Source organism: Felis catus, chromosome D1, assembly GCF_018350175.1.
Source record: "Felis catus isolate Fca126 chromosome D1, F.catus_Fca126_mat1.0, whole genome shotgun sequence".
NCBI lineage: Eukaryota > Metazoa > Chordata > Mammalia > Carnivora > Felidae > Felis > Felis catus.
Window position 1 is genome coordinate 100,356,569 of NC_058377.1, and position 26,656 is coordinate 100,383,224.

General features: G+C 38.0%; 2 protein-coding genes and 1 long non-coding RNA gene across 3 annotated transcripts; all 3 read left to right on the top strand.

Moving 5' to 3' along the window:
• The first annotated feature begins 7,479 nt into the window (after positions 1-7,479).
• LOC101090140 (olfactory receptor 4C46-like) lies at positions 7,480-8,716 on the top strand. The gene has a single exon (XM_011286841.3). It carries the CDS (start codon positions 7,570-7,572, stop codon positions 8,485-8,487), a length of 918 nt encoding a protein of 305 aa, XP_011285143.3. The 5' UTR covers positions 7,480-7,569; the 3' UTR covers positions 8,488-8,716.
• Positions 8,717-14,478: 5,762 nt separating this feature from the next.
• On the top strand, positions 14,479-15,475 carry LOC101090388 (olfactory receptor 140-like). Its single transcript, XM_019812963.3, has one exon. The coding sequence runs from the start codon at positions 14,528-14,530 to the stop codon at positions 15,473-15,475; it is 948 nt and encodes a 315-aa protein (XP_019668522.1). The 5' UTR covers positions 14,479-14,527.
• A 4,796-nt stretch (positions 15,476-20,271) lies between these two features.
• LOC123380288 lies at positions 20,272-26,370 on the top strand. The gene is made up of 3 exons (XR_006585812.1): positions 20,272-20,445; positions 24,119-24,193; positions 25,173-26,370. It is a non-coding gene; the product is annotated as an uncharacterized LOC123380288 (long non-coding RNA).
• Positions 26,371-26,656: the final 286 nt, after the last annotated feature.

Here is a 26,656-nt window from a genome sequence, read left to right on the forward strand (position 1 = left end):
GGTAACTGTGTGGAAAATGGAATCTTAAAATAAATCTGAAATAAATTAGGCAAGCAAAACAATGTCTTTTGTTTGAATTATCCTTTAGCAAGTGAAAATATCAGCTATTCCATGCAGGAAAAAGATAAGTAGGTTGGGATATAAGAAACCTAAATTTGTACCCTTAATTTGTCACCATCAGACTTAAATTTTTTCCTCATCACCATCTGAATGTGTAATTTCAGGAATGTTTCTTTCCTTCCCTGGGCCTCAGTTTCTTCATATGAAAAATAAAAAGAATGAATTAGATACTCTTCAATAATTCATTCAATTCCCAATGTCTATGATTAATGATTGATTAACCAAATTCTGGCCTCCATGTACTTGACTTTTTGGGAAACTCCCATAGTAGACTATCAAACCCAAGACTAGTATTCTTCTTACAGTCAAAAATGGTACAACACTTTTTGGGACTTTTGATTTTGGAGAGCTCGTAAATCAGGCAGATAACACTGTGGAACTGAAATAGCAGAAACTGACTTTTGGTTCTACTGCTTACTAGTTACACCATCCTGGAAAAATGAAAGAAATTATTCTAAATGTTAGGTTTTCCATCTATAAGTTCGGAGTAATGTACTCATCTTCTAGGGTTATTTTGAAATTAAATATGAGAGAGGATTGTAAACAGTAAAGGCTTGATGTATGATACTACCTTTTAATAGCAAATTTAGGTCAAATTAGAAATGGACAGAGACCATAATATGTTATTAACTGACCAGACAAAATATATAAGTAAATGATAATTCTAAATTCTCCAAAGAGAGGAGATGGACAATTCTCAGAGGAAGAAGTTGACGTATTTCAAATTCTCAAGTGTGTTTTGAATCTATTTGTTAATGTCTCCACAACTTAGGATGAGAAACAGTCTCTTCTTAAAGCCTTTGTTGAAAGATGAATATTAAAGAAGATTCATGCTAAGTACCTTGGTAAGATTTTACATGGGAGGTAATGTGGGGCCATGGTCAAGATCAAGACTTGAGGCCAGACAGACTTGAATTATATCTTTAGGTCTGTCCCTCACTAACTATATATCCTGGAACACAAGGTTTTCCTTCTCCATGTCTCAATTTTCCTATCTGTAAAATAGAAGGAAGAACCTTTCAACCACATATCGCTCTTTCTAAAAAATATTCAGTGAGGAATTTTACATTTTTTTTGCATAATGTATAGCATATGTGAAACAGTCAATACTAATTTTTGATCATTACTTGTAATAATAATGGTTAACTTTCATGCAGAACTTTATAATTACCAAATAATTCACACTCTTAAGAGGAAAGTAAGCTTAATTCTTTAGTCCTTAATTCTCTCAGAACTGTAATATTTCTGCCACCACAAAAATAAAAAAGGAGGTGAGAAAGAGCTATTGGAACATTCAAAATGGTACTAAAGTTTATTTAAAAAGTGTTTTCTAAAAGTAGAGTAACATATAATCATGCTAAAAAATATGAAATACAGAGAGGTGAAAAATGAAAAAAATGTTAGTTTCAGCATTACAAAAAACCTATAAAATAATACTGTTTTTGCTTTGTTTACTTTCTGTATTTTTCATGCATAATTTTTCATAGTTATCCCTATACTTTTCCAACACAAACATAACATTTAACAATATAGTAACTGAGACTTTTTCTATGAATTAAAAGATTTTGGAGAAATGTTTCTTTAATTCCTGAAAGCAAAAAGGGGTGCCTTATTTAAATGCACTGAAATGACTTTTAGCTTTTATTAATTGATTGTGTAGCAGACCTTTCCTTTCTTGACTTGTATGTAGTTTGGCTCTTAATGAGGGAGAACACTGCTGGGAGGGACACCCTTGGTTGTTTCCTATGTGTTATTATATAGGAGAGGCTAGTGAAAACATCATGGCTATTGGTTGAAGATGTCGTTTCTGGTATCACATTTGAAAGCAATCAAAGCAAAGGCTTTCTCTCTGAGAGTTGAGATGATCGTATTTGATAAAGTGTAGCAGATAACTGGAGCCTCAGTGCTTCCAAATTTTTAATCTCTCTCTTTTTTAAATGTTTATTTATTTATTTTGAGGTGGGGGAGTGGCAGAGAGGGAGGGAGAGCAAGAATCCTGAGCAGACTCCGCACTGTCAGTGCAGAGCCCCATGTGGGGCTTGAACCCACAGACTGTGAGATCATGACCTGAGCTGAATTCAAGATTCAGACGCTTAACTGACTGAGCCACCCAGGCACCTCTTTAATCTCTTTATGCAAGAAATAGCAGTCCCTTGCTTCCTGAAGTGATGGGAAACTGAGGTGGTTTTTTCAAGAGCAAGCATTTGGAATTCTATTCCCTACTTTAAGTATTCACTTAATCTTCAGAGCAAAATGTTAAAGCGCCTAACTCAGTGTACTAGTCACGAGGTGTGATCCAATGCTCCATCTTCCTGGGCATTCACACTTGGTTATGGGGCACGTCACACACTTTGAAGTGCGCATCTCTGATACTTTTAACATTTTCCCTCTTTTTCCTTAGAATATTGACTGTCCATATCATAGATGAGGAGTTCTTTCAGAGAAGGCCCCTGTCTGCATCTCTCTTTGTAGCCCCTTCCAGCCCCTTTGCACATATTAGGGGCCGGATATATATATATAGTTACTGAATTAACATGTATATCAGTGAAAGTTTGGACAGTAAACCAATGAATTAATGGATGAATGAATGAATCATGGGTTCTGAGAAATAAGGGACTGATTTTCATAAAACTAAAAAATGGATTTGATCTAGTTGTGACAATACCACAACTATATCTTATTCGATAGCTTCTCTATTAATTCTCTACAATTTTTAGATGATACAATTACAAAGGTAAGCCAAAGACCCAAACAACCATGTTTGCAAAAGATAAAACATTGGAGTTTTTAAAGACTGGATTCTCTGTCTTTGGCTCACACAGACTTAAACAGAAAAAAATTGCTTCCTTTTCTCATCTATAGTGATAACACCTGTTAATAGGCCTATCTTTTTCTTTTTTTTTTTTTAATGTTTATTGATTTCTGAGAGAGAGAGAGAGAGAGAGAGAGAGCGAGAGAGAGAGAGAGAGCCAGCAGGGGAGATGCAGGGGGCGGGGAGAGACACAGAATCCGAAGTAGGCTCCAGGCTCTGAGCTGTCAGCACAGAGCCGGACGTGGGGCTTGAACCCACAAGCTGTGAGATCATGACTTGAGCCGAAGTCTGACGCTCAACTGACTGAGCCACCCAGGTGCCCCTAGGCCTTTATTTTTCAATCTGGGAGCTGAAAAAAAGGAGCCTGGTTAGGCTTCTACAGTATGGGCATCCTAGTTTTCATATTTTCACCTGCAGCATTGATTCGCATTCCTTGGCCTTCTTGGTAGCTATGCCTCTACTAGATTATTCTCACTAGTTCTTTTTCAGAAGGCACTGAAGCAGTGCTTTCTGGGATTTTAAGGGAAGAAATATTTGCTTGAGTATACACCATTACAGGTTAAAAGATCACTCTAGGGAAATGAAATCTGGAGACATGAAAAAGGAATGGAGAGTAGTGGATAGGTAGAGATCTTTTTTATTTTGTGGGGCAGGGAGGATGCTGAGCAAAAAGGTAGGAAAAATGAATTTGAAGGGGAGAGTATCAGTGAATAACACTTGCAAGAAATCTATTTATTTCTGTTGAAATATTTTTGACATTCATTTTAAAACTATAATCATGTGTAACAAACACTGTCTTTATCCGCTGAAGGCCAAGACTAATAAATCTACTGTGGAGTGCATGTGTGAAATAGCTTACAAGCAATCACTTTGGTAAAGAAGAGAAAAGGACTCGTGCTAGGTGGTTAAAAACCATGCAGATAAATGACTGACAACCACTCTTATTCTTTTTGAGTAATTCATTGCTTTAGGTGTTATAGATATGGCCTCATAGAAAGAACACTATAATATTAATAGTCGTAGTCCAGCGTCATCCTTTGTATCTCCTTTATGCCAGTTACTGGGATAGTAGCTGTTCTGCTCTCACAGATATCCTTTGAGCCAAATATATTCATTTTACAGTAAATAGTGAAGAGTTCCAGGGGTTAAATGCACTTTATAGAATTACCTTTGCTTGTTTATTTCAGCGTCACAACCCTTTGACTTACATTGAACAGCTTCCTTACCCTTTCTATATCTTAAATATTTCATCTGTTAAGTGAGGATGATAGCAGTGTCTGACTTCATTGTTGAATTAAAGATTAAATGTGTCTGGTACTTGATAAACAGTCAGGAAATCATTGACTGTGTTAGTAGTGACTTCTAGACATGAAATTGTCTCAGTAAATGACAACACTGTCTTTAGATGTTGTTGTCCAAAAATTTTTGGAGTAATTTTTACTCTTTTCTCTCTTTATGTCTATGTTAAGGCCATCCAGAAATTCTATTGTATCTACCTTCATAATATATTCACCTCTACTATTACCATACTGGTCCAAACCATCATTGCTTTTTAGCTGGATGGTTGTAATAACCTCCCAACGAGTCTTCTACTCTTGTTCTTCTCTGACCCATTCTGAGTCAGAATAATCCTCTTACAATGATCTGCAAGGCCCTACAAGATCTGTCATCAGCCAGTCTTTATTCATTCCTATCCTGTTACACTGCCTCCTTTGATCAACAGTATCAACCATGCTCCCTCCTCAGGGACTTTTCACTTGCTGGTCTCTCTGTATGGAAACTTCTCTCCTTGGGTATCATTGCAGGTCCTTCCCCATTCGTTCAAGTTTGGCTTATGCAATCCCTTCCGAAAGAAGCCTTCTCTCACTGCCTTGGAGAAAATCATATACAGGGACCATGTATCATTTACCCTGCTTTATTTTTCTCATAGCAATTATCGTAACTTGACATAATGTATAGTTCTTTTTTTTATTTGCTATTTTCTCTCTCTACTTACTAGAATATAAGCTTCACGAAAGAGGAAATTTTATCTTTTCTTTTACTGTTAAAGCTCCACTTCCGAGAGTGTATTTTGAAACGAACTTATACATGAATGATTCAATAGACCATAAAATTATATTTCATTGTGTAATCCTTCCCCTATACACACACACACACACACACACACACACACACACACACACCAGGGCCAAATTGATGTAATTTGTTCAGCAGCTTGGTTTCGTTGTGGTTGATAAGGGTACTTACAATAGCAAAGTCTGGGTGGGAATAGAATTAGGAGGTTAATAAAAAATAATTTAATAACATATTTTGATTCCATTTGTCTTCAAAGCAAGTTTTTTAAAAAAATTAGTGCTTATTTATTTTTGAGAGAGAGAGAGACAGACTGTGAGCGGGGGGAGGGGCAGAGAGAGAGGGAGACACAGAATCTGAAGCAGGCTCTAGGCTCTGTCAGCACAGAGCCCTACACGGGGCCCAAACTCACGAACTGTGAGATCACGACCTGAGCTGAAGTCAGACGCTTAACTGACTGACTGAGCCACCCAGGTGCCCCTCTTCAAAGCGAGTTTTAAAGAAGACTTTTACAAATTGATTAAATAGAAGGAGATCCTCAAACAAAATAAAACAGAAAAACCCATGGTGAAATAACACAGAGGTTAAGAATATCTGTATTTTTATGAGTCTTTTAGCTTATCGGTCCTAAATATAATGGTCCCTATTCTCAGATCAAAAAGCAAGAGAATTTTTTAGAAAGTGAAACCATGACTCTTACGCAAAATGAACACATGAAAAAGATTTTATTTAATCATTAATTTATGAGAGAACTGGTAAGATTATAATCACCCGAAAGAAGAATCCAAAATATTACCCTTACATTATTCAATCAGGGATGTGTAATTCATCTACAAATAAATGCAGAACTGACTTTATCTATAATGGCCAGGGAAGTCAATCAACCTTTCACCAAACAACATTTGCATTTTTATGGGCCAGAGTTATTGGCATTATTATCAGTTTTATAAATGTTATGAGTTATAAAATAGCTCAAGGCAGTAAAAGGCATAAATCCTATATAATCCCAAGAGAGTGCTGCAGATAACAGACTTTCACTGAAGAAGCCCAATAATCTTTATGCTATGTTTCTGCCTTATACTATATATATATATATATATATATATATATATATATATATATATGGTCTTTCCAGGGGAATTCTACCAAACATTTATTTATTTATTTATTTATTTATTTATTTATAAAAATGAAATTTATTGTTAAATTGGTTTCCATACAACACCCAGTGCTCATTCCAACATGTGCCCTCCTCAATACCCATCACCTACCCTCCCCTCCTCCCACCCCCATCAACCCTCAGTTTGTTCTGACAAAAGTTAATTTAATTTAGCAGCTATACATGAAAAGAAGTACAGATCTTATAAATAAAATAAATTCATATAAAGGGAAAATGATTTTCTCATTTATTTTTATTTTATTTCTTTTACAAAGGAAAGAACACAAATTTTCTGCATCCATTGGAGTCCTGAGATAGCATACTTAAAATGAGAGATTAAAAATAGTTTAATTATGTTTATTTATCAAGGTATAGGTAGGGTTAAGGGAAACCAATAAGGGATGAAAAAGCCATTACCACAATTAGACTTGAGAGAGCAAGGGCGGGGGGCAGGGGGAGTGATCACAGGAACCCAGAGGGTCCATCCCAAAGAGTTCTGCTTCAGTGAGTCACCCAGTGGTTGACAGACCACTGTCAATCGAACAATACATACCCTGACATCCTTTTCTTCTCACCTGCTTTCTTACATTCAGCTGGTACCACCTATTGGTCAGAAGGTAAGACATCTGGTTGAAAGAGACCAGGGAAAGGAGCTGCCCAGGGTGGGCACATTGAGAGTGGATCTGAAGGGGTGGAAAGACTACATCTAGTTTGCATTCCCACCATGTACTGCATTATTTTTTCCTTAGTAAGGGAGTAAACACTTTCATTGTTTGGAGTTAACTGGAAAAAAAGAAAACCCAGAAGAAATAAGTAAAGAGTCTTCCAACTTATTTATTCATTTCATATTTATTGGACACCACAATAAGTCCAACACTGAACCAAGTGAACAAATAAAGGAGTGAACAAGCAGGCAGGTCTACTTCTCTGCCACTTATTTAAAGGGTTTTGAAATGCAAAAGAAGGTGAATTAGACTTAATCTTGCATCAATCATGTGTGGAACCAAACCAATAGTTGTACAGCTTTTTAAAAATATTTAATGAGTTTTTAACATTTCTTACTGGCTGAGAAGCAATCAGGCTTATTATATGGTGACCTTCCTGTGCCTGGATGTCCTCTAGCAAAGACCCAGTGACCAGTTTTTCAGGTGTGGAACAAGGATTTTTGCATCCTTGTAAGAGGTTGAATTCACTTCAAAAATTTGCTCTTTTTATAAAATAGAAAAAGCAAGTTTCTTTTCTTTGGCACACCATGAAAAAATAGCTTATGCTATTAAAATGCTTTGCACTTACCTAAAAACCCCACATATAGAGTTCTCATCACCTTGTCTTTGAAAATACTGTCTTTACAGGTTAATTCTCCACTCCTGAATTCATCATCAGCTTTGAAATAAAAGAAGACAGGATGAATGTGACCGAATTCATTCTAATGGGACTTACCCAGAATCCTCAGATGCAGAGAATTCTATTTTTGGTGTTACTTATCATCTACATTGTCACTGTCACAGGCAACCTGCTCATTGTGGTCACTATAATCTGCAGCCAGACTTTGGACTCCCCAATGTATTTCTTCCTGGCATTCTTGTCTTTGATAGATGCATGCTATTCCTCCTCCATAGTCCCTAAAATGTTAGCTGATCTGCTCTCTGATTCAAAATCGGTTTCTTTTAGTGGCTGCATGACACAGCTCTTTGTAGAACATTTCTTAGGAGCTTCAGAGATTGTCCTCCTTGTGGTCATGGCCTATGACCGCTATGTGGCCATCTGTAGACCCCTGCACTACATGACCATCATGAACCACCACACATGTCGCCTCTTTGTGGGGGTGTGTTGGGCAGTGGGTTTTCTCCATTCCATTGGACAGATTCTAGTTACTTTCTGGCTCCCATTCTGTGGTCCCAACGTCATGGATCACTTCATGTGTGACATTTTCCCCCTGTTACAACTTGCCTGTACTGACACTTTCCTTGTCGGCCTCTTGGTTGTTGCCAATGGTGGAGTAATTTCTGTGATCACCTTTGTGATGTTATTGGTATCCTATGTGGTCATCCTGTGCTCCCTGAAGACTCACAGCTCTGCAGGGAGGAAAAAGGCCCTCTCTACCTGTGGCTCCCACATCACAGTTGTTGTTTTGTTCTTCGTGCCCTGTATTTTTATGTATCTGAGACCAGTAGCTACTTTTCCCATGGATAAAGTCCTAACATTATTCTTTGCTCTTATTACTCCCATGTTAAACCCTGTCATCTACACAGTAAGGAATACAGAAGTAAAAAATGCCATTAGAATGTTATTAAACAGCAATGCCATTTCAGAAAATAAATGACCCACTACAAAGATGCTATTTCTTTCATGATCTTTTACATTTTTATATTTTATTACTTTTAAGACATATCTCTCATGTGGCACAACACCTCTGCAAGCAGGTATTATTATGATTATTCCTATTTTACAGATGAAGGAAAATGAAGTTCAAAAACATTAAATAACCAGCCCAATGTCAGACAGAGCTAGTATGCAGCTCTGCCTTTTTCTAAATACAAATTTGATGCTCTTTCAACCATTTCAAAGAGTATCAGAAAAAAGGCAGTATTTCATCAGAACTTCTCTTGTTTTGTAACAGACTTAAAAATGTTCCTTTCTAATTACAGAGCTGTGTAATGGCTTGTGTATATAAGCAGTTGGTACTCAGCTGAATTGCCTACTGGCCTAGGACAGTGTGGAATACAATTTAGAAAGGAGGTATTTGCCAATACCCTCTTGGCACACACTTGATATATCTAATGTTTAAAATTATCCTGGGTTTCTTGTTCTGTTGGGTAAAAGTTGTCAGGGATTATAAAAATTAATTGTATTTAGACTGATGTGAAGATTTTAAAGTGTCTTCCCATGGTCACAACTTACAAAGTTGAATTCTCGTGTTTTTATTTTACAGAAAAAAAGTAGAAAATCAGAAAGGTTAAATAACTAGATCATAGAACATGTAAGCCAGCCTTGAGTGCAAATATTCGTACTCCACATCCTGTGGTCTTTTCATGATACAGGGGTCTGGGACTGGTATTTGATTATGGTTTGGTTTATAAAAATAGTTTTTGGTTATATGCCATAGAAAGTGACACTTTGAGTAATAATTATTAGTAAAATCAAATGTAATTATTTTCCAGAAACATGCAGTAAAATAATTTCACTATTAAAAAGTTGACTTTGCATTTAGTTCCTTGAATCTGGAATCCTCTCTGGAAACTGCTTTAGGAGAGCATTTATAAGAGATACGAAAAAATAGGAATCATTACTCAACAGTTGCCAAAGAAAGTATTTCTCAGCTGAACAGCTTAAGTTGCATGACTTTCTTGTGAATGAATTTTGGCTTTTTTCAAAAATAAAGTCGGTTAAAGAAAATGAAATCTGTGACCAAAATACAAATGTGTATGTATGTCATAGATGTATTTACAGCTTCCTCTTCTGACAGAAAGATCCAGCATCCCACCTCATGAGTGCCATATGTTTTATTGGAAAAAAATCAAGGGATTCCATGATGCAACAATATTTAGCCAGCATATTATGGTTATGAAAATGTAGAGTAAAAAAGCAACAGCTTTAGGACCAGGAGACATGGGTCTTATTTCTCACTGCGCCATTATCTCATCCATGACCCAGACCAGCTCTCCTTATGTCTACCAGTAGTTTACCTGGGTAATTTAGAAGGTGATTCCAAGTTCCGTGGTTCTGCCCATGCCCATATTTTATTACTATGAGTGTTGTTATATTCACGTCTACTTCAGTTAAAAGTAAAATTGGAAGAGTCATGAGACCACAGCTCATCTCCCCCAAGTTTTTCATTTCTGACAAACAACTTAGAAGATGTCCTTCAAGGCTGAAAGGGTCTGTGGACTGGTAGGACAATGTGAGTTCTGCTCCTTTGAGAACACGTCCCTCTCCCCATTGAAATGCATGAAGCCACAAGAAATGCATGAAGAACACTTTGGCAGGTACCTGATTTTTGTGAAATTAGTCCCTGAACCCATCAAACATCAGACCGTACCTCAACTAGTTTCTGGTCAACTGTGATATGATCTATATTTAATTTCTTCTGCTTTCATTCTGGTTTATCCTTCTGATTTGAAGCGCTGTGTTGCTGTCTCTCTGGGGGTTTCCAACCACTCTGCCTTTGGATTTACATTCTGGAAACACACTTCCCTGGTATAGCTCCAGGAACTTCTCTTTTGAAAAATTACTTTCATGGAAAACCCTCAGTGATTTATATTTAACTCGTTGTTTTTTCATCTCATGCTATTGTAGGCCTTGGGAAACTAGACTAGACAGTGGTAGGGGTTCTAACGCAGTCTCTCCACTGACCACTGCAGCTAAGTAGAGGCTGGATGACCATTTAATGGGCATTGTGAATGGCATGCAATCTTTCATGACACTGGGCACAATGACCTCGTAAGCACATGCTAATTCTTTGATCTGACTCTGGTTTTCATCCCAGAGTTGAAAGACAAGTTCAAGACATTTTCACAGATGAACTTTCAGCAAAAAAAGAATATATATATATATATATTATGTATATATAATATATATATGTATTATGTATAAATAATATATATGTATATATTATGTATATATACATATATATTATATATAATATATATGTATATATATGTATATATAATATATATATATATATATGTATATATAATAGCTCTTCAGGTTCAAATCCTGATTCAAACTGTCTTTGGTATGTACCATCACAAATATTACCATGGCACTATAATACTCAAGTGCCTAATCAAACTAGGTTTAGTCATGTTTTCTCGGGTACCTTAAACTGTTTTCCCCCATGACACATGTTGCTCTCAAGGACCCAACCCAGAGTTATGTACAATTACTTTTTCCTCTTACTAAAGAAAGCAATCTGAACATGGGTGATTGTGCTTCTATACAGGAGTATTTCTGAATGTAATTGAATAAAAATATCACTTCAAAAATTGATATTTATTTCTTTTAGTACATAACTGTAATGTGCCTCGCAGTGGGTGGCAGCATAAAGGTGTCATGACACTTTAGTTGTAAAACAATAACTTAGGGACAAGGATCCTGGCCCAGAATTTAGAGGCCTGGCTTCTTGTTTCACCTTGGCAAATAGCATTCTTATTTCTTGTCTTATATTTCCTTGTTATAAATACAGATAGAGGCCTATTTCTTTTCTATTTCATAGGGATACTATGAGATTAAATTTATAGGACTGAAATAAATACATTTTACCATCTTTGACTACAATTCAAGAATGGAATTATGTTCATTATTATCATTTTTATCTAATTTCAGAATTGGCATAAGAAAGAACCACTTTGAAGAAGTATTGGAAACTTTAGCTGATATGAGGTGCCAATATTATAATAGGGTTCATAACTATCACCTCATGTACATCTGAAAACAATATTTGAAAATTACCACCATGAATGGCAGACCAATCAAAAAGCAAATATTATGGCTTGCAAGTTTAATAAATCAGATAGTTATCCGTCTAAATGTTTAATTTTTACAATACCAAATATTCAGACTCTGTATTAAGCTCATTTTTTATCAAGTATACAAGTTTATAAATGGTTGACTTAGTTTTCTCCTCTTGTCATGGTATTTTGTATTCATATAGATTCAAGGAAGAAATTAAAAATTAAAGATGAATGCTATAAAACTGATGTTCAGTTAAGTTACGTGCAATAATTGGGTTGTTGGCAAGATCTACTGATGATGGTGACATATCCCTGAGGTCTAATTAACCATAGCTAATAAACTTCACAGAATGTGCCTACAGACAGGGTGGATAGTTGTGCTTATGAGACTCAAGAGAAAGGTGCCATTTATAAATCAGCAAAGACACTTAATGTAGCTGGGCTAGTGTGTATTTTCAATCTTACAACTTGACTTATTTCTTGGTGAACTACCAGCTGCCTGAGACCCTGGCCATGGAGCTATGTCAGACAAGTTCATAGGTGAGATTTTTTTTTTCCCCAGAAAATATATAATTATAGAGTCTTAGGTTTAAATGGATCTTGTAAATCATAAAATCACCTCTTACCCCCTCCCCTGGTTAATCTGACATTTAAATGTCTTCTGCAGCAGGTCAAACCACAAAAGGTGGAATCAACTACAATACTACCAATTTAGAAGTAAAAATATTTTGGGATTTTTTTTCTTATTTATTTATTTATATGCATATTTAAATTAGTTAGAATCATGTTATATATTCAAATTTGCATCCCAAATTTCCCCCAACTATTATTACAACATAATAATTTTGCTTTGATATTGTGCAAATGTTTAAAAACATCTCTGTTACAAATGACATATTATTCAGAGAGGTGCACTGTATTTTGCTTATCCATTTCTCTAAAGTTGGACATTGTATGCAGTTTTTAATTTTCCACAGTTCTTAATAATTGTGTTGAACATATTTGTACATAATGGGTTTTCTCTTTTAAAAATATTGTTATTTGGGTTTTATTCCTAGAAGGAATATTGTAGATTCAAAGAATACCGCCCAAATAATTTCTACTTCTTCGTAGCTAGTTATAAATCACTGTTATTAATTACATCTTATTCTTACTTATGTGCACTATTGTCTCTTCTAATCTTCCGGGGAAGTCCACCTCAGAATAAGGGACTACTTGATTTTGCTATGAGATTGCTACACTTGGTTTTCACATATGAATAAAATTTTCATCTTGGATAATTAAAAAATTAAACTCTTTATCCATTTACCTTTGGAAGGAAAAGAAATGTTTTCCTGCAGGATAAATTTTGCTATATTTATGTTTCTCCCTTGTTTCTTTTGAGAGATTTATGTCCCCACATTTCCTCATTCCATTAATAATGCAAGATCCTGCAAGCAGGAATGATGGGTGATGGATGCTTTGGGGGGATGGGAGAGAGGGCGCGAGAATGCAGGTGGGAGGAGCATAAAGGAGTGGGGGAGTCTCATGAATGAATGTGCTGCTACTGTTTGGTAATAAAGTGTTGGGGGAGGGGTTACTAAAGACATTTATTTAATGTTTATTTATTTCTGAGACAGAGAGAGACAGAGCATGAGTGGGGGAGGGGCAGAGAGAGACGGAGACACAGAATCTGAAGCAGGCTCCGGGCTCCGAGATGTCAGCACAGAGCCCGACGCGGGGCTCGAACTCACGGACCATGAGATCACGACCTGAGCCGAAGTCGGACGCTCAACCCACTGAGCCACTCAGGCGCCCCTACTAAAGGCATTTAAACGGGGACGCTTTTATGACTTTATGTTGACAAACACATTTATATACATAAGAAGCGTCCAATAAGTATTTGTTGAATAAGTGAACATATGATACACACTTAAAGTAATAGATTTTATATATTTGTGTGTGCATGTTTACACACACACGTATACACACACACACACACACACATAACCTATCTTATCTAACAGACTCTGTTCTCCACATGAAATTTTTATTTTTAAAAAATTTTATCTTTTATTATTTTTTAAAGTGTTTATTTTTTGGGGCGCCTGGGTGGCTCAGGCGGTTAAGCATTTGCACTTCAGCTCACGTCATGATCTCGGGTTCATGAGTTCCAGCCCTGTGTCAGGCTCTGCCCTGACAGAGCCTGGAGCCTGCTTCAGATCCTGTGTCTCCCTCTCTCTTTCTCTCTCTGCTCCTTCCCCACTTGTGTGCTCTCTCTCTCTCTTTCTTTCAAAAATAAATAAACATAAAAAAAGTGTTTATTTATTTTGAGAGAGAGAGTGCACATGCAAGTTGGGGAGGGGCAGAGGAAGAGGGAGAGAGAGAATCCCAGGGAGGCTCCACACTGAGGGCAGCACCTGGCATGGAGCCCGATCGCATCACCCTGAGATCCTGACCTGAGCTGAAATCAAGTCAGACACTTAACTGACTTACCGTTGTAAGTTAACTCAGTTGTTACAGTTGTAACTCAGTTGTAACTGAGTTACAATTTATAAGGTCACAGGCATAGAGGAGGGCTCAGAAGCCTGGGCCACTGAAATGACTTAGGGAAGTCACTTAGGGTTGGAACCCGGAAAATTCCACTCGTGTTTAAAACCCAGGGTTTCCTCAGTACATTACACATCAGGAGCTGCCCTTTGGGTGTTTATAAGCGGCAGGTGGGAGGTGTATGAAGAGACAGAGCATTGTGGAGGAAGTAAGAAGGAATGAAAACAAACGCGAGGCAAGGAGTGCCCAGAACATGCGCTACATTTACAGTGACTGTTTTTGTACCACGAAATTCAGACTACAAGCCTTTCATGGATTAATAGGTATCTCTCTTTATCCCTCTGTAGGGAATTCAGGCCCCAGGAGGGTGTTCCTTCTTGAATGGATAGCCTCACACCTCCGAACAATGTGACTGAATTTTTTCTCTTGGGACTCACGCAGAATCCACGCTTGCAGAAAATACTCTTCGTGGTCTTTTTGTTCATTTTTCTATTTACTGTGCTTGCCAATCTGCTCGTTGTCATCACCATCTCCCTCAGCCCCACACTTTCCGCTCCCATGTATTTCTTTCTTACTTACTTGTCTTTTATAGATGCCTCCTACACCTCTGTGACCACCCCCAAAATGATCATCGACCTGCTGTATCAGAGGAGAACCATCTCCTTGGGTGGCTGCCTGACTCAGCTCTTTGTGGAGCACTTCCTGGGAGGATCAGAGATCATCCTCCTTATTGTCATGGCCTATGATCGCTACGTGGCCATCTGCAAGCCCCTGCACTACACAACCATCATGCGACAGGGGCTCTGCCGCCTCCTGCTGGTGGTGGCCTGGCTAGGGGGGATCCTGCATGCCGCTGTGCAGACGCTTTTCATGGTCAGCTTGCCCTTCTGTGGTCCCAACGTCATTGACCACTTCATGTGCGATCTCTTCCCTCTGCTGAAACTTGCCTGCAGCGACACCTACAGGTTGGGAATGGTGGTGGCGGCCAACAGTGGGGCCATGTGCTTGCTCATTTTTTCCATGCTACTCGTCTCGTACATAGCCATTCTGAGGTCCCTGAATTCCCACGGCGCCGAAGGACGACACAAAGCCCTCTCAACATGTGGCTCCCACTTTGCCGTAGTTGTACTTTTTTTTGTGCCTTGCATATTCACCTACATGCGTCCTGTGGTCACCTACCCTGTGGATAAGCTGGTGACCGTGTTCTTTGCCGTCCTCACTCCCATGTTAAATCCTATCATTTATACAGTGAGAAACACAGAGGTGAAAAATGCCATGAGGAGTCTGTGGAAGAAGAGAGTTAGGCTGTTCATAATGCCAAGGAAGTGATGGTACATATAAATAGGGAAGACTATTTCTGTCATAAAGTATGAAAGAGAATCAATAAATTTTGCAGATCGCTGACAGAAAAAAAAGTCCCACATACTAACATTTATTAAACACTCAATAGTGGCTAAGCCCTTTGATAGGTGCTTTTGATAGTTTTTAATGTACTTTACCAAAGCCTCAGTGTTCATAGATTCAAGGTATGCAATGGAAAAGACGACTATAAATCCCAAGTTTGGTTATTATAGAGTATGTTTTTCTCCAGAGTCTTACGGTTACTTTACCAAATTTTTCATACATATGTTACATATGTTACATACATACATACATACATATGTTACATACATATGTTACTTGGCTGAAATCGTTTTTTCCACCTCCCACCTTCCTTTTTTTTTTTTCTTTTTTTTTTTTTTGCTTCACCTATGGTGAAACAGAAAATAGAAATTCTTAGGTAGATATATGTGGACGGGACAGTTGGGGAGTGAAACTGCTGATGTTTTTTAGCCCTATGAATGTACCAAAGGCAAAAGGGAAGACACCCACAAAAGGAAGGGAATAATTCATAACGTAGTTCTAGTTTAGGGTGTTTTTTTTTTTTGGCACAAAAAATAAGCCAGAAATGTTGAAATTACTCTCAGTTTGGTCTCATCTTTAAAAATACCCTTATGACTCAATGTTTATTTATTTATTTTTTAAAAATATTTTTTACTATAAAGGAATTTTTTCTTTCTCCTTACCGAAACCTGAGCCACTTGAAACAACAACAGTAAACGTTATTTTATTTAACCTTAACAAAAGGACATATGATTAGGTTCTAAAGCTCTTGTTCTGGAGGTTGTGATACATACATTTATATTAAATGAACACTTTGTTACTTATCAGGCATATGCAGCTCAGGTGATTTATCCGCATACAAAATCGGTAGTTCCGATATTACTGTCCTCATTTTACAGAGAAGCAAATTGGTGACAAGAGAGGTTTACTAATTTACTTGCCTCAGGTCACACGTCTACGAGTTTCAGCTGCAACACTTGAACACGGGTCTTGCAGAGCTCAGTCCTACTTTCTTTCAAATAAAACACAGTTGTCTGAAGCATTTATATCTACGGATAAGACATTTTTCCGCAGGTCTTGATGATTCACTTTGTCCTTCAAGAAAGATGGTGTCAAAATTGGCTGTAGCCTTGTCTTCCATATAGAGATACGTTTACGCAGTAACACTCTTCTGTGCACATGGAATCTGCCGGGTCATTCTCTTTTACTACGCAGCACTTTACGAAACAAAGCTTCTCTGACTGTAAGGCTCCAACTTGTGTTACTTCCCACAGAGGTCCCTTTCTCAAACTCGCTGGTCATCGGGGCTTGCATCTTAATTTGACTGCAAGGCTAATGCCAGAGCATGGTCTATCTTTTCTCGGGGGTGACTGTGTGTCCTAGTTTATGCCTGGCTGTCTCAAATCATAAGGCATAGAACATTTTCCCACGAAGTCGAGGCCTGGAAGATGATGTAACAGCGCTTAACCTATTAAAAGGGATCAAGTTTGCAATTGCTGGTGGCAATTAAGCACAACAGACTCCAGACCAAGTAATGTGTGGTTCAGTTTGATAGATAGGAGACAAGGGTAAGCCAGGGGTAAGAACAGGGAAAGTATTGAGAAAATGTTTCTACATTGAGACAAAAGGGGAGATTGGAAGAGGGAAGCTACAGCCAACGATTGTGTCTTAGGGCTGTACCACGTGAGAAGATTAAAGAGGCACAGATGATAAATTGTCAACAGCAAACTTGACAGGCATTAAGACCTGAAAGGAGAAACATAAGACGGTCTAAGACCGTCTCCTGTTGTCAGGAGACTGTTGAGGGAGGCTTGCTGGTTTGGGAATAATTTCAAGGAATGTTAAGGTAATCCTTTGCAAAGAATCTCATCATTGAGATTCTCTCATGAAGGCCAAGTGCCGTCTGATTATTTCTGATACTTAAAACAACAAGAGGGAAAGAAGTATATTTACTCTGAAAAATTAATAAGACACATAATGGTCGTATCTGTTGTACAAGGAGACTTGGTTTATGTGGACTTCTAATTCAGTGAGACTATCAGGCAATAAGTGAGGGGAGTGAGCTAACTCTTGTTGAAGACCAACTGTGATGCACACATTTTGATAGCGCTTTACGTGCTGTAAGTCTCTTTATGCAATATGTTTTATTCAATGGATCTTTACACTATTTATGCAAAAAAAATGCGATTCAATAAGGGTTACGTGTCAATATCAAGACTTTTAGGCTCTGCCTCCTCTGCTCTTCCCACTTCCCACTATTCCTCGCTGGCATGAAGTGAAATAACCAAAACGCAGAACTACTCATTGGCCACATTGTGAAGATTGTCCTTGAGGCATTTTTTCCCCCTTATTTGGGGGTCACTTTCTTCCCTTCAGCCTTCCCCTGAGCCTGGTTTCCCAGGCTACCTGTGCTCTCTTGATTCTTCTTGTGTCCGAAAAAAGCCACTTGATCTCATGTCCACAGATGTGTTTCCTTTCATGGACATCATGAAAAGTGGGATGTAATGGGCTCAGGAAATGAAATTCAAATGGTTGCATTTGAAAGACAGTGAATGAAGTATGGGCGAGAAAGATATTTGAAAGAAAAACAAGCAATTCAATCGTTGAGGAGACTGATAGTCTGGGCATGAGGGTAGTGTTGTGAAGCACTTAATGTCGTTTCTCTAGGGCTTTTACAATTGCTGTTCCATGTGTGAATATTTATTGCTTGAAAAATGACTCCAAAGTCAACTCAGTTTAGGAAATTCTTATTTCCTTTATTAAAAAAATATTATTTAATTCCCACAGTGTGCCAGAGAGTTCTGGGGGCTTGGTATAAGACGTTGACTAACACAAACAGGTTGTGTTTGTGTGGAACTTAAATTACAGTGGGGAGCAGAGGGTTAATAAGCAAGTGAACAAATGAATGAAAAATGTAATTGTGTTGGTAATAGGTATGATGAAAAACATTATATTAAGGAGGTGGTGCAGAAGAGAAGAACTGGATATAGATGTGTGTACTTGTTCGTAGCACAACTAGGATTTCAGTCACGCTCACATTTAACCACATTATTTACCTTCACCCCTTTCTTTATATTTTCATTTTATTATTATTTTTTTTTGAGAGGGAGAAAGAACATTCGCATATGAGTGGGGAGGGGCAGAGAGAAACAGAATCTTAACAGGCTCCACACCCAGCATGGAGCCCAACGCGGGGCTCAATCTCATGACCCTGAGATCATGACCTGAGCCAAATTCAAGACTCAGATGCTTACCTGACTGAGCCACCCAGGGGCCCCACCTTTCTTTTTGTAAGTAAGCTTTTTCATATGCTTTTGCAAAGGGTAAAGTATTCTTCGTTCAGGTGAAAACAATTTCTTGGGGAATAAAAATATCTTACTGTTTTTATATATAAAGCACAGATATACATAAGGTACATACATGGATAATATATCTGTGGTGTTAAAATTTTAGTGAGGGTAATTAGAATGTCTACAACGGTGACTTAGGAGGGCAGTAACGAAAAATAAAAAGATTGAGAAGCTTCCCCTAACCTACATATCAAAGTGGTTAGGTAAGAACATGAGGTGATTCTAAGATGTTAGTAAAAATAATCCAAGTGCGGAAGATGGCCCATCACCTTTGTGGGTCATACTCAATAAAACTGACAGACTCTTCTTTTTCTGGAGACTTCCTCAGGAGACTGTTGTATTCTGTGTACTATATTGTAAATGTAGCATATTGATAGTTTTCACTATTGAATGTGGAAAAAGAATGAAGGCTATCATTCCAAATATTTCTAAATTGAAAACATGTTATTTGAGAGTACTATTGTTATGGAGTGAGAAAGAATTGAGTCCTTCTTTTTTTTCTGGCTGAGGTACATTGTTTAAAATCCTTAATAATGGCAACTGTTCTGCAGTTAGGTGTGACAATTTTAATAATAGTCTTAAAAGATGAAGGGGACACCAGACTAAGTAGTGGAAAAACTTGGTTCCAGGATTTGCTAGGTGTGTTTGTTTTACTTCGTCTAGGTTATTAGGCAGATGGATGGTTGTGTGACCATTCTGTTACTGAAGTACTGAAGAAGAGAGGTTACATTGGGAGCAGATAATTGAATGGTTAATACCAGGATCTGGGGTTGTGTTTGTGGAGCATTAGCCTGGCCTGTCTCCAGTGAAGTTCTGCCCCGGAGAAAAATAGATCCTTGTAGGGGTGGATAAGAATTCACTGGTATGGTGATTAGCTCCCCAGTCAGTAGAGACACAGCCTCAAGGGGATGCTGTGGAATGATACAAGTCTGCACACTTGGAAATTCTGTGCCATTGTAAAATGGCGCTCTGCCCTCTTAGCTCAAGACTATTACCCAAAGGAGAACATCTTATTAATAGTGTTTCTTCTAAGATGTGGATTGGAAACTCTTTACAAATTAAGCTCAAAATACAGCCAAGTTCCATGAATGATTTTGTAAATAGCTTAGCTGTCTTTTTTTTTTTTTTGGCAACCTTTCTTATTTAGATGAAATTTGAGTTTCTCTGCCATCTACAAGGGTTGTTTCCTATTTAAATTCTTGGACACTTAGAGCATCTGTTGTAAATCTTTCATCCAAAATCATGAGAAACTCTGGTCCTATAGAAATAGCTCCCATGAAATGATCAGACGATGTGTCTGCAGTGCGTGTCCTGATTTACTTGCCTGTATGCTTTGATCTGGTCAATGGAAACTCTAATAGGTCATGATTTGTAGCTATTTTGTAGATGAAAGTTCATGTAAGTACATCCTGGATGGGGCCAGAACTTTGGTTACCCTGACATTATCCTGGAAAATTTACTTGTACAATCTCTGCCTTCTACCTTCTGGAACCATCGGGTAACTGGCTTTTGGAGGTCACAAGGAAGACATCAGGTCGAGCACTGAAGGTGACTTCAACAAGTTACGTGAGTATTAAACATGTTCTTAATTTGAACTACTTTGAAATTGTTGAACTAATTGAATCACTTTATACACATATACAATAATACTTAAAATGTGTCAGTAGTTCAATGGTTTTGTCTCTATACGCAAATTTGTGGCTTCAGAATGGACAGCCTTAACCTATCAACACTTTTGATGGGATTTGCTTTAATCTCTTTTAGCAAATTATCAAAATGTAAGTGTCTGCCTAATCCAAGTCATGAGATTAGTAACTATGAGAGTGTATTTATGTTTTAGGGATGTGCTCTTAGGAAGGGGAGGAACAGGAATAGCTGGTAAGTCAAGGATGGTTTTAGAGAGATTTTTATGTTTCCTTTTTTTCATGCAACTCTGTGTGTGTGTGTGTGTGTGTGTGTGCACATGAATACACATATATATGCATATATTACATATGTTTCTGCTTTCTTCTTGTGCCAACTGCTTTTAGCCTTGATTTTCCAATAACCTTTGAGAACGAATTTACATGGTGCTTTATTCCCAATTTAGTTAATGATACTTCAAATGTTTGGTTTCATTTTTTTCCAATGTTTATTTTTGAGAGACAGAGAGAGAGAGAGAGAGAGAGAGCGCACCAGTGGGGGAAGGGCAGAGAGAGAGGGAGACACAGAATCTGAAGAAGGCTCCAGGCTGTGAGCTGTCAGCACAGAGCTCAACGCGGGGCTCGAGCCATGAGACCATGACCTGAGCCGAAGTCGGATGCTTAACCTACTGAGCCACGCCAGGCGCCCTGTTTGGCTTTCAGTTTTAATGTAAAGATGAATTAGATTTAAAAAATATATTTATATAAAACATATATTTATATAAGCACATACACATTTATATGTGAGCAGCTCTGTCCACTTCAGGGTGTTAGTGTTGGTGCTGAAGGTGATGCTGATATGATTTGCTCGGGGATGGGGTCGTGAAATCAAGAAAGGTTCTTCAGGGATTCAGCCCCCTCCCACTGGAAACATCCCTAGAGAACATTAAGTTTTGTATCTACAATGGTATAGTAATTTCCAACCCATAGAGGTGCTATTGTAGATAATTCCTTCTCCACTCATCTCGCAAGGAAAGCAAAATGAATTAGGAAGACTTGCTGACAAAAATAATCCTTTTAAAGCTCTTAATTAGAGACATTCTACTGATGATGCATATGTTCTGGGTACAGATATTCTGAGAAATACGGGGCTATTGATTGCTCGTTAAAAAGGACAACTCAGGGACATTCATAAACGCATTTCTTGTGGTCCAGGATTTTACTGAAGAAATTATTCGGCTCCATAAGACATTCACACACTTAGAAACATGAATCAGCCATAACTTGGATTCAAATACAGGTTCTATCATTTATTAAGTGTATAGCCTTACACAAGTTAATTATTCTGCTTTTTCTCAGCCATAAAATTTGTCTAAACAGAGCCAGATGGGAGAATTAAATGAGAAAACATGTATTACGTACTAACAAAATACGTGGTATGCAGCACATGCTAAATTATTACTATTATTTTGATATTTTGTGTATAGACTATATATCTCTACATCGATATCACAGTGCATATAGGGGAGCCTGGGTGGCTCAGTCAGCTGAGCATCTGACTTCAGCTCAAGTCATGATCTCGCGGTTTGTGAGTTTGAGCCCTGCATCTGGCTCTGTGCTGGCAGGTCAGAGCCTGGAGCCTGCTTCGGATTCTGTGTCTCCCTCTCCCTTTGCCCCTCCCCTGCTCATGTTCTGTCTCTCCCTCTCTCTCAAAAATAAATAAACATTAAAAAAATTAAAAAAAATTTACATAGTAAATTTATTTTAGCTTCATCTGGAGACCAATAATATATTTATTGTTTAGGTCATTGACGAAATTCGATGAATGAATGATTAAATGTGAATTCAAGTAATGTATGATTTTTTACCTTATCATTTGGTTAATATAATCAAGATTGATAATATTCAGTGTGAGTAAAACGGTGGGAAAAACTACTCTTTCATACACTGTTGATGAGAATGAAAGATACTTCAGGATTTTGAGAGAACAGTTACAGAAGCAATCGAAATTCAACATATGCATAGTTTTTGATCCGGTGATGGCATTACTAGGAATTTCTCCAACCAGGAAGTATTCAACCAGGAAACATTCAAACCAGAAAGCAAAAATGTCAGTAAAGTGACGTCCAGTGCATCATTGTGTATAGGACAGAATACTAGAAATAGCATGAATGTCAAGCAAAAACAAATTGGTTATATGAATTATAGTACAACCATAAAATAGAATCACATGCAGAAGTTAAAATGTAGGAAAATTCATAACTGTTGACAAATAATGCCCAGTTAAATTAAAATTTCAAGAATATTATGGTATTTTATATACTTTTATATAGAACAAAACCCATAAATGTGCACATAGAATATTCCTGCATACAAATGCACATCTGAAAAGAGTGAACTACACTATCAATAAAGGGTCCAGTAGGGCTTATGCTTGGGAGTGGTCCTTTGACTTTCAGCTTTCTATCACTCTACCTCTCCATACGAAATATTTTCCAAGGGCTATATCTTACTTTTGCGATTTATAAAACTTAAACTGAGCATTTAGTAGAAGTATATGGATACTTCTAATAAAATCTAATATCATTTACTAGAAGCCTGTGTAAACACGTGATCCAAAGGCAGAGGATCTGTTTTAAAATAGTTTGTGGTCAGTATCCTTCTCCTCATTCTAGGAAAAGAAATAGAGATCCTGATCTAAGCCCTTTTTACATTTATAAAATCATTTAATCCTTACAACAACCTTTTGGAATAGGTAACATTACCTTCCCACTTTATAGAAAATGGAACTGAGGCACAGAGAAGTTGTCTGGCCTATTTTATGTACTCAGAAATGAGAACTGACTGTAGTGTGGAAAATCAGGAATTTTACATAGGTCTTTAAGTTCTTACTCCCTACTCCCAATTGAACTCCAGTTTAGCTAGGCACACCTACTCAAGGTATCTCATAACTCAGTTAGTAGGGGTGTATGTGACTAACTTTTATGAGACATCAAAAATATCACAAGCATTATAATAAATATTTAACAAACATCTACACTATAATTTAATTTAATATTTTATCCCATTTTAATATTTATAAATGTAAATATCAAAATCTAAACTATAATGCTAGGAACTTATTATGTTTAATACAACTCTGAAAAAAACCCCGTGATTTAAAGACCATGTGTAACTTCTGGTTGATTACATCCCTGGCAGGTCCAGAATGAAATGTAGGTTTTTGTGATGTCAAAATTCACATATTTTGGCTATGTACATTATGTTTTTCCTTTCTTCATGCGTTGCTCATGCTGTTCTCTTTCCTGTTGACTTTCTTTGTTAAAAACTTAGAAGTTTCTAAATTCTCATGTCAAGGCTTAGATCACTTAATCTTCTTTGAAATCTATAGATCATACTGATAATTTCCCTTCTGGAACTTACATTGTATATGCATCATTTCAGGAGTGCTCATTCTGTTTCCTTCTTTACAGGTAGGGCACCTCCTCTATCCCTCACAGTTTTGGACATGTTATGGAATGAGAAATATGTACTGTCTAGGTAATCATTAGAGAATTGAAGCAATGCAGTTTTTCACTTCTTTGTCTGAATGGTCTTTTTGCCAACGTATTTCATAGGAACACTGGAAAAAGAAGGCATTATTACAAAGAGGATCTGAAGGCGGTGGTTCAACACTAAAGCGCAAATCCAAGGTAGGGCTCCACTCTTGGGATTGGCTAATGTATGCCTAGGAGTAGAAATGAGAAAGCTGAAAGATGGGATATATGAGCTTAGATGCCAGAAGGATAGCCTGGCTCTGACAATGGCACTCTCTCATTTCTGGAGGCAAGACGGGCACCAGTATTGTTTGGGCATTTTCCTTGGATACTATTTTCCTTGGTTGAATCCAGTTTCATGGATTTAATTAAATTTAATTAAATGACTAGAGTGTACACAGCACAGCATTAGACATTTGTGGAAATAGAATAAATTAGCTATCCTTAAGCATCCACATAGGGAGATAACACTGACATGAAATTTTTAAAAAATTGGCCAGGAATACAGCTGAATTACCACTGATATGTATCCTAGCTGGACATTGTAGCAAATATCCAGAATGATGGTGGTGAAGGGGGCATTCGGGAAGAAATGAGGCAGGAAGGAAGAATAATAATGGGTTTGTTGATAATAGATGGCATGGGCAGAGGCAGGAGGAAGACAGGAGCTTATAGGAACAGAAAATATTCGTGAATATTTTGTTAGTGCTCCCCAAACATTCTCATGCCTGGTACTTCCTTCGGGGCTTCAGAAAGCATTGTGAGGCAGGGTATGGAATTCTTAGAGAGGCTGCAGAGATGGTGGTTAGTATCCTGTGCCATGGACTTGGTGACAGACATACGAAAAGTGTACAACTTCTCTAAGCCTTAACCACTGCATCAGAAAACCAGGGTAATACGGGTTCTTGTCTCCTATGGCTTTTGTGGGAATTAAAAGAAAAATATCAGGGGCGCCTGGGTGGCTCAGTCGGTTGGGTGTCTGACTCCGGCTCAGGTCATGATCTCACAGTTCGTGAGTTCAAGCCCTGCGTCGGGCTCTGTGCTGACAGCTCAGAGCCTGGAGCCTGCTTCGGATTCTGTGTCTCCCTCTCTCTCTGCCCCTTTAACGGCTAATTACATTGTTTTCTTTTTGCAGGGTTGAAGGTTGTCCAGTCCGTGAGTGCCAGGAGTGGGACAGAGAGCTAAGTCTGCTCGCTCTGAACCCACAGCCTCTCCCACCAGACTGGACAGACTGACATGTGTGTTCTGGCAGTAAGAGATGGCTTTGACCGCTGTGTGAAGGAGGCATACAAAAAATGAGGTTGATTAGTATGGGGCGAGGCCTTGAGTGTCATACCGAGTGTGTATTAGTGGTCAGAAAAGAACTATAACAAATTTATAGATTTTAAGACAGAAGGGGCATGAGTCTCTATTCTAGTGTATTATGCTTTAAAATATTTTAAGTCCTGAGATGGCTCAAAGGGCATCTTACTTGGAAGTGGGAACATTTAAGGCAGGTAGGAGCGAAGCTTCTGTGCTTGAGAGGGACAGAGTCCCTGAACCGGCTCCTTTGAACCCCTAGCATTCCACTCATCTACCACAGCTGCCTCCTTCTCCAGATGAGGAAACGGAGGCCCAGAGTGGTGAGAATGTGATGACACATCTTCAGAGATAAGAGGGATAATTTGGAATGAAACCTGGCTAGCCTGATTCTGAGACTACGTTCCTTCTACACTATTAGGGCTATTATAGGACTTTTAAAGTTCTGAGGTGGAGATTGGGGTTAGCCCATACTGTAGATTGGGGTTAGTCCATATTGCAGATTGGGGCTAGCCTATCCTGGAGATTGGGATTAGCCCATACTGTAGATTGGGATTAGCCCATACTGTAGATTGGGGTTAGCCCATATTGCAGACTGGGGTTAGCCTATCCTGGAGATTGGGGTTAGCCCATACTGTAGATTGCAAACAGTGCCTTGGCAACTGTGTACCTTGTTTAGTAAAAGGAATAATATTAGGAATGTGTCTTTGGGGATTTAGAGGAATTTTAGAGAACCTTATTTATATTCCCCACAGGTCTCTAACATATTCCTATCAAGTGGCAGATAGCCTCTGCTTAGGTAGTCATAGCAGAGAGAAGTTTACTACTGGAACAGTGCTTTTATCATATCATTTAGTGGCAGTGACACTTGTATATAGCTGACTGAGACCACTGTTCACTCCTTCAGTGGCATAGTGTAACGGTTAAGAGCTCGTGTCTCAAAATGAGATTATATGGATTCATAATCCTCACTCATTTTAGATGAGACACTTACTGACTCCAAACATCAGTTTCCTCATCCTCAAGATGGGATTTATGATAGCCTCCAACTCATGTGGTATGAAAAATAATTGCAGTAATGCATGTAACAGACTAAGTGTACCTTGCTGGTACATAGTGAGTAAAAAAAAAAAATGAATTGTTTTATTGATATTTTGGTTATTCTTTAAAATTCTTTGTTTCGCCTGGGGCACTCCTTCACAAGGAAAAATGGAAGGAATGATTTGTACTAGTTCAGGCTCACGTGCAGGGGTGATATCAGCTAAGTTGGATCGGGGTCTTCCTTGGGCAGAGAAAGAGGCACAGTTTTATTTTCTTTAG